At 35.7% G+C, this 9,709-nt stretch overlaps 1 protein-coding gene across 1 annotated transcript in view; it reads right to left on the bottom strand.

Annotated features, from left to right (window-relative positions):
- The window catches only part of DPYD (dihydropyrimidine dehydrogenase), a 1,478,957-nt gene that overhangs the window by 809,887 nt on the left and 659,361 nt on the right, over nt 1-9,709 (bottom strand). The window contains exon 16 of the mRNA XM_006831042.1: nt 7,831-8,015. Within this exon, the coding sequence (XP_006831105.1) occupies nt 7,831-8,015 (185 nt within the window). The remainder of the gene's footprint in view (nt 1-7,830; nt 8,016-9,709) is intronic.

Genomic DNA, 9,709 nt, shown 5'->3' with positions numbered 1-9,709 from the left:
CCTTGAAGAATAATACTGTATGTGATAGGATAATATCCATATGCCTACAGCGGAGACCAGGAATCCTGGGTTGGCATCTAGGATAAGCGCTCAAACTCAAGGTAGGCTTCAACCACAAGATTGGTGGTGCAAACTCACCAGCTGCTTCTTGGAAATTCTATACAGGGTCTCTATCAGTAGGAATTGACTCCTGGACAATTTGAACAACAACAATGAAGAAAACCAGTTAATAACTATTATGCAAATTTGTGCATCAACCACTAAAGCCAGTGATGATGAAATTGAACAATTATAAAAACTTCTTCAGTCTGAAATTGATCAAACATGCAATAAAATATACTAATAAATTACTGGTTAAGTGAAGAGATACAAGAGTTGAATATAAAATTTCAAAGGTCAGCTTAAAAGACAAAGTCAAATATTACAACAAAATGTCCAAAGATCTAGAGTTAGAATACCAAAAAGAAAGAACATGCTCAGCATTTCTCAATTTGGAGATCTGAAGGAAAAATTCAAGCCTTGATGATAATTATTGAAGGATTCTCTGGTCTAAATATTGAACGATGCAGAAAGCATCAAAAGAAGATGGAAGGAATACACAGAGTCACTGTACCAAAAGGAAATGGTTGATGTTCATCCATTTTAAGAGGTAGCATATGATCAAGAGGCAATGATACTGAAGGAGGAAGTCCAAGGTGCATTGAAGGAATTGGCAAAGAACAAGCAACCAGGAATTGATGGAATGAAAATTGAAATCTTTCAAGAAAGTGAAACAGCACTGGAATGCTCAACTGAGGTGGAGATCTGGTTGGCTAGCAGTGTGGCAAGACCTGGGGACTCTTGGGCCCAGAGTCAGTGACACAGCCATAGAGGACTAGAGTGGAGAGTGAAGCATCCAGCTGATTAGAAGAGAGGGCATGTGCATAAGAACACCCACATTTACAACCTGGCTTCAATGACTGGATGATCAGATCTCAAATAGAAGAAGAAAGAAGAGGAAAAAAAGAATAATCTGATATAATTTGGTGAACTTGACCTACACCTATGGATGCAGTAGCTCAAAAGAGGGAACAAATCTTTACAGAAAGGATCATCTCCACCCCCTCTATACACAGAGTAGACAGGGTTGGGTAACTTGGACATTGGCTACCCAAAATGGGGAGTGCTACAAAGGCAAGAAATGAATGGCTTACATACTTTCAAGAGGGATCCTAGATCCAGACGGTGCAGAGGAAGGCAGAATCTCCACTAAGTAGTATCCAATCTGTCTGGGTGGGGCTGATGAAAAAAGATGGGGCTAGGCCTCTGGTGGTACAATAGTGAATAATTATTATCAGGACTGACTGTGAGGGTTGGAAATGTAAACATAGATGTTTTGTAGCAAAAAGAGTAGAGTGATTAACTTTGCAGTCTAGGAGCAGAGGTCCCTGGGACCATCAAGGGAGAAGAGCGGAGTGTGGGACCCTACCCAGAGAAGCAGTGACACCAGAGATGGAGGCAGAGGTGATGAAGTGGAGAGATGGAGTGGCTGGGAACTCTAGACTCAGAGAGGGAGAGGGGCTGTGTGTTGACGACCGGAGTGAGGGAGCAGGCTTGCAGGGTATACCCTTTGGTTGGTTGATGATGCATGGAGGGGACTGTAACCATGGAAATGAAATGATATACTATAGGATGAATGTAAAGCTAATGTTCTCCCATGTAAACTATCACATAATTCACAATAAATCATTAAAAAAAAAGATTCAGCATATGATCAAGAGCCAGTGGCACTGAAGGAAGAAATCTAAGGTGCACTGAAGATATTGACAAACAACAAGACTCTGGGAATTGATGGAATACAAATTGAAATCTTTCAACAAACTGATGCAGCACTGAAGGCATTCACTCATGGATTCAATACATTTGGAAGGTAGCTACCTGGCCTGCTAATTGGAAGAGATCCGATTTTGACCTTCCCAAAGATAGGTGACCCAATTAAATTTGAAAATCATTGAACAATATCCTTAATATCACATGCAAGTAAAGTATTACTAAAGATAATTCAAGAATGGCTTCAACAGTACCTTCACAGGGAACTGCCAGAGGGTCAATCTGGATTCCAAGGAGGAAGTAGAGATATCATTGCTGACAACAGATGGATCTTTTTTTAAAGCAAAAAATATCAGAAATCTGTTTATCTGTGCTTTATTGACTATGCAAAGTTTTTGTGTTTTTTTTTTAACTGTGTGGATCATAAAAATCTGTGAGCAACATTGTAGCGAATCAAAGAATAAGTATTCTAGAACACTTCATTGTAGTCATGAGGAACCAATACATAGATTAAGAGTCAGTCATTTGAATAGACCAAGGGGATAATGAATTATTTAAAATCAGGAAAAATATGCATCAGGGATGTGTTCTTTCACCATACTTACTCAATGTGTATGCTAAGCAAATGATCAGAGACACTGAATTATATGAAGAAGAATATGGCATCAGAATTGGAGGAACAAGGGAACACTAAATGGTTTAAAATTAGGAAAGGTATATGGCGGGGTTGTATTCTTTCACTATACTTGTTTAATCTGGATGCTGAGCAAATATTCCAAGAATTTGGATTGTATGAAGAAAATCATGGCATCAGGAATGGAGGAAGACTCATTAACAACCTGCAATAGGCAGATACAACCTTGATTGCTGAAAGCAACGAAGACTTAAAATAAGTACTGATTTAGATCAAACCCATAGCCTTCATTATGGGTTGCACCTCAGTGTAAAGAAAACAAAAATCCTCACCACAGGATGAATAAATAAAATCATGATAAATGGAGAAAAGATTGAAGTTATCACTTTACTTGGATCTACAATCAACACTCATGGAAGTAGCAGTCAAGAAATTAAACCACTTATTGCATTTGGTAAATTTGCTGCACTAGAACTTTTTAAGTGTTTGAAAGCAGAGACGTCAGCTTGAGGACTAAGGTGCACTTGACCCAAGTCATGGTATTTCAATAACCTCATATGCATGTGAAAGTTGGGCAGTGAATAAGAAAGACCATCGAAGAATTGATGCATTTGAATTATGGTGCTAGAGAAGAATATTAACGGTACCATACATAGACTGCAAGAAGACACAAATCTGTGTTGAAGAAGTACAACCAGAATGTTCCACAGAAGCCAAGACGGCCAGACTTTGTCTCTTATACTTCAGATATATTATCAAGAGAGACTAGTCCCTGGAGACGAATATCATGTGTGGTAAACTGGGATTGTCAGTGAAGAAGAGGGTGACCCCAAAGAGATGGATTGGCAAAGTGGCAGCAGTAAAGGACTCAAGCTTAGCTACAACTGTGAGCATGACACAGGACTGGGTGATGTTTCATTCAGTTGTACATAATGTTCACTATGGGTCAAAATTCATTGGATGACATGTAACAACAAGGAGTCAGAATTAACTTGATGACTATGTTGTTGTTGTTAAGTGCCGTCAAGCCAGTTCCGACCCATAGCGAAACTGTATAGGGTTTTAAAGGAGCAGCTGAGAACTTGAACCAAGGACCTTGTAGTTCAAATGGCTTTGCAAATGGGGCATTAACCCACAGAACCACACCAGGACTCTGGGTTCTTTTAAAATTTATCTCTATTTAATTGTGGTGCTGTAACGAAAGCGCTAGACTGTGAAGCATAGTTTTGACAATTCAGACCCAACAGTTAATCTTTGGCAATTCTATACAGGGTCACTATGAGTCAGAACCAACTAAGCAGAATGAAACAACAACAAAAAAATTAATACCCTAATTTATTTGTGGCTTCCATAAAGTAAACAAGCATAGTCCCTGGCTTATATAAAGATAGACCAGCAAGCTTAACATGCATGCTCTAGGCATATGACCAACTACTTGGAAGGGAAGATGAGGTAAAAGTTGAAGAGCAAGAGGATCCAGCCAAATGAAACGGTAGACAGGAAATTTAAAAAAAAAAAAAATCAAGAGAATTCTTGGTATGTTGAGCACATTCAAATGGGCATCACAGGTTAGTGAGTCTGGAATTTATCTTGAGTGCAAACAGAGTTCATTGAAAAGCTTTAAATGAGGAAATTGGAATCAAATGGGAATTCTAGAAAAATGACTCTGGTAGCAATACGAGGGTATTGGATTTGAGAGGGAAGAAAGTGAAGGCAATTTCAAGAGATCATGAAGGCCAGAACTAAGTTAATACAGTGTGAAGAGAAAAAAAAATTCCACTTCGCCCATATGTTCTTTTATAGTTTTATCACTGCTTAGCACTTTGCATCCAACATTCTGGCAGGAATTTGGAAGTGTTGATTTTCCTTGACAGAAATTTTACCTATCTTCCATCTTTACTCAGTTTTTAAAATGCAATTCAACACTTTGTTTGACAAGTCTGAATCTCTTTGCCAAATTCAAAACTCTTACTGGTCACCATTTTTTTAATTTTATATTTCTAACACTATCATGCCTAGTAATATATATTTTTAAAACCTGTGCAATACCAAAAAAAAAAACCAAAAAAAAAAACAAAAAAACTCATACCTAAATGTGTATTTCTTTCCTTCCATGAGTAATGATTACTCATTTTTTTTCTTAGATTGAGAGAATTAAACAAACAAACTCAGACATTAGGTTAAAAAAAGAATAATTAGAATGACAACTATGAAACACTACCAAACTACCAAACCAAATCACAGCTATATAAAAAAAATCAACAACAAAAACCAGAAATTAAGAAAAATACAATGATCTATGTATTACATTTTTACAGTTAAAACTGAATTTAAATATGGCATGGTTTCAAAAACTTTATGGAAAAATGGAATTAAAAATTAAAATTTCCCACTAGCTTTTTGAAGTTTTCTTGTATTTAGGAAAAAATTTAAACCAAGCTATATTGTAATGAACCATGTTCAGTATTAACTTTTCTGATCTCCTTAACACTATTATTTTCTGCCACTTTTATTCTTCCAAACTGAATTCACATCCTGGGCTTAATATGACATAGCACAATAGCATCTTCTCGTATCTACTGATTCTACTTTCATTTCTTCAAGAATCTAACAAGTTTGTCAATGAGATGTATGGTCTGCCAAAAATTGTCACTCACCACTAAAATTAATAAACTGAAATAAGTGCATGAAAGAGTTGTTACAGATGTAGAACTGGATGGATGGATGCATAAAAGAGAGCCTGAGTTACAAAACAAAACTTAAATAGCTTATAAATATAGGTATGTGCAGCATCACTGCTGTTTTATCATGGTTACACATTAGCATAAATCTTTCTACTGTGCATCCTTCAAAAGCATTACTTATTTTGAGACTGTGATCATATTATTTTTTCTCATAGAGGATCCTGATGATATATAATAGTAAATGATATAGTTTCATGTTTTGTTGGCTTACTTGTTTTAATGCTGTTCCCCAGTAAAATAAGGAGCTGCCCATCTTACACTGGATCCTAAATAGAGCTTGAAAATTGTATTAGTCTGAGTAACTTATGGGTTCTATACCTAGGAATCAGAGATGTTAAATATTGGAGGGAGGAAGAGTTAGGTGGTGGTGGTTGTATGGCACCAAGATGGTTCCAAGTCATAGTGATCTTAGGTAGGGGTTTGAGGTTGTACATCTTTATGGGAACAGAAAGTCTCATCTTTCTCCTGAAGAGCAATTGGTAGATTTGAAGTGCTGGCATTGAGGTTAGTAGTCCATCTCACAACCTACTTTGCTACCAGGGATCCTTGGGAAGAAGTTTAGGAGGTCACATTTGATTAAAAAGCCATGAGTTTGAAGTGTAAGACCTCCATGTAAGACTGTCCAGAAAGCTGGATCATGGAAGAGAAGGTCCAATTAGGGCTATAGATTAGAGAGTTATTCAGAAGGAGGTGTGTTTGAGATAGACAACAATATCATAAAAAACAAGAGTAAATTCAGAAATTTTAAATACAGGGTAATAGGCAGTTTGGGGGACAGAAAGAAGAAAAGGAACTACCTTTTAAAGAACAGAAGGAGACAGTCTACCCCAAGGAGTTGTCTTAATCTACTCCCTCTGTAAAGGCATGGAGACTGTACAAACCACGTATCCTGTTGGTAAGTTATGTGGTTACGTGCTCTGGAGTCAAGTCTGACTTATAGTGACCCTGCATAGGGTTTCTGAGATTGTAAATCATCACGGGAGCAGAAAGCCTACTCTTTCTTATGTGGAACAGCTAGTAATTTCGAACAGCAGACCTTGACTTATAACCAGTTAGCAGCCCCACTTATAACCATTATGCTACCAGAGCTCCTTACATATCCTATTGTTGTTGTTAAGTGCTGTTGAGTCCATTTCAACACATAGTAACCCTGTATAGGGTTCTGGAGGAGCAACTGGTTGAGCTTGAATTACTGACCTTGAAGTTCAAATGGCTTTACAGTCTGGCGCAGTAACCCACAGCATGATAACTGAAGTCCACATATGTTATTATCCATGGCTAAAAGGGAACAGGAGTCACACCTATGTATCTTGTCTGGGTCCCCAGGCTTCTTTAGGTGAGAACTGCACTCCCCCTTCTCCATCTTAGCCTCATCCCTTTTGATTTATTACTAATTAGGGGAACATTTCTTAATTTTAGATTTGGTGTCTCCTGAAAACCCTATTTTTTGATATTATAGCCCTAGGCTGGTTACACCCATTCTTAGACCTCTAAATTGCTAAACCTCCACTGTGTGTGAACCACAAGGCCAGCAGTTCAAACCCACCAGCTGCTGCTTAGAAACCCTATGCAGAAGGGTCACTATGAGTTAGGACTGACTTGATGTCATTTAACAGCAAACAAACCACGACCCAAAATCTCAAGTCCCGTGTCTGAGAAGTGTCAGGAATTAGATGGGAGTTGGCAGGCAAACTGAACATAATCAAACTTCAGGTAATTGGTGCCAAGTCTGGGTCCTGTGTAAATTATAAAAATAGAAAGACAAACACAATAGACTAACTTGTGTGACAAAAGGAAGAAAATATTGAAGGAATAATTAAAGACAAAGCAAATTTAGTTAGCTTATAGAAGACAGATGAAATAAACCAAAAGAAGGAAACAGAAAAGCATGTTGTGAATACTCATACTTTCTGAGTCACAGTACAACAGAACAGAACACTGCCCGGCTTTGCACCCATGATTGCAATTGTTCCTAGGTTTCAGCCTACATTGAGTTAAATTACCAAGCCAGAAGGAAACAGAGCAGTTAGTTAACAACTAATAATATACTAAGTTACGTGTTTTGACCCCCAAGACTACAGTAACATTGTACCAGCATATGCTCAAGTTTACATTAAAAAAAATTGTTAGATTTCAGAGTGGTATTATGAAATTAAATAATTGAAGATCATTTCAATTAAAATTTAAATAATAATTTTTTCAACTATATATACAGATAATTTGAGAAGTGGATAAGACATCATCTGGTTCAAATGGACAATGAAATAATATTATGATATTGAAATAATAAGATCATTATAAATATTATTTCTATCTCCTGCTATATTAGGTACCACATTGACAAATGTGCTATTTACATCGTTAAGTCAATGATAAATATTTTTTCTAGAGCAGTACCAAAGACTTCATGGCATTCCTCTGGTCAAAATGCACAAAGTATTTTTTTAAATCAACTAAGCAGATCAACTACCCAGCCCACAATTTTTCTTTTATTCAAGTAAATATTTATGTGTGATATTTTATATGTATTTATAGACATATATATGACTCTGTGTGTGATAGAAATGCTCATATGGATGTATAACAAAAGTAAATAAAAATATTATTCAAAATTACTAACTAAAACTGAAAGCAAATTCTTACCTGTATATATTTGTGAATATACCAGGATGCCTGCTTTCCATCATTCACTGATTCCACTGTAGTGTTAGCCATACCAACAATATCACCACCTGCAAATACCCATGGTTCACTGGTTTGCATAGTTTCTGGATCTACTTCTGGGAGATTCCATCTGTTAAACTTTATAGGACTCAAGGCTTCTTTTACTGGAAAAAGAAAAAACAAGAAACAATGACTAACCTATATATCACATAGCAGTAATTTAAAAATTAAGAAAAATTATGATTTACTTATTGTTCTAGGGATTAAAACAAGTGTTTTTAATGAAGCATAAATAGGGAACATATTGAAACATCAAAGTTAACAACACATTCAAAGAGTACTGACTTAGCCAACTTACTTAAATATACATTACATACAGTATTAAATACCACAGATTCAGTCCATGTTTTAATCCTGCTATTTTTGTGTAAGAAGTACAAGTCAAATAATTTGCAGCCAACATCAGACAAGCCTACCTTGTGCACATACATTTTTAATCTTTATTTATTTTAGTCTTTGCCACCAGCAGACATGTGTCATGTGCCTAGGAATGTATCATCATATGATCGATCATCAATTAAATATAAATACAATTTGTCTGAGATAAAACAAACAAATTTACAGGAAGAAACAAGACAGAGTGTCTCCAACATGTAACCAAAATATAGACTTATGGAATATAATATGAGAAATCGTACTGGAATTCCTTGATAAGAAATTCAAAAGAATCGTATTTAGATGCTTTCAACAGATTGGGAGAATGAGCCAAATTTCTACAGATGAAAGTAGTAACACAGAAACAAAACTTTAGGAAAATATTACAAGAGAAAACTGACAAAATAAAAAATAGAAACAATACCAAAACATCAAAGAAAAATCCAGAAGATTAATAGTAAGATTTCAGAATTAAATAAACACTGATAGGGCAAAGAAGTAAAATTGAAACAATGGAAGGCTGAATTGATGAGCTTGAAGACAAACCTCTAAACATTCATCTGCTAGAGGAAAATTAAGAAAATAACAAAAAGAAAAAATCAGAAGAAAGCCTAAGAATTATGTAGGGCACAATTAAGAGGAATTATTTAGTATGACCGGCATTACAGAACATGAAGAGGCAAAAAATAAACACACACACTCAGAAAATTGTCAAAGAATTGTTGATGAAAAACTTTGCTAACATCATGAAAGATGAGAACATACACATTGAAGAAATGAAAAAAATACAAGCATAATAAACCCCAAAAGAAAATCATAAAAAAAATTTATAATCAAATTCTTTAAAACCAAGACAATGAAAGAATCCTGAAAGTAACTCATGAAAAATTTAAAATTTAGCTACAAAGGAGAACTAATAAAATTAAGCTTTGATTTCTTAGCAGTAACCATGTAAGGGGATAACTTATATAAAACTATGAAGGAAAAAATTTTTGCCAACTAAGAACCATGTAGCTAGCAAAACCATACCTCAGATACGCTGGTAAAACTAGGAAATTTCCATATAAATAGAAATTAAAAGAATTTGTAAAACTCCCACCAATCTTACAAACAATACTAAAGAGAGTTCTTTGACCAAAGAACTAATAACAGCAAACAAAAACCTGAGATTAAAATACATAAAGTCTTCCAGAACTCAACCCAGATACTGTTATTCCTGTTATTAAGTGCTATCGAGTTAGTTTCAACTCATAGTTACCCTGTATAGGGTTTCAAGAACTGTAAATCTTTGCATGAGTAGAATGCCTCTTCTTTTTTTCCACATAGTGGCTGCTGGGCTCGAACAATAAATTGTGATCAGTAGTCAAGTTCTTATCCTACAGAGTGTAGGGTTATGATTGTGAAGAGGACACTTGATTATGAA

This window comes from Chrysochloris asiatica, unplaced genomic scaffold, assembly GCF_000296735.1.
Source record: "Chrysochloris asiatica unplaced genomic scaffold, ChrAsi1.0 scaffold00002, whole genome shotgun sequence".
Taxonomy (NCBI): Eukaryota; Metazoa; Chordata; class Mammalia; order Afrosoricida; family Chrysochloridae; genus Chrysochloris; species Chrysochloris asiatica.
The sequence above is the reverse complement of the archived record's forward strand: the minus strand, read 5'-3'. Positions and strand labels throughout refer to the sequence as shown.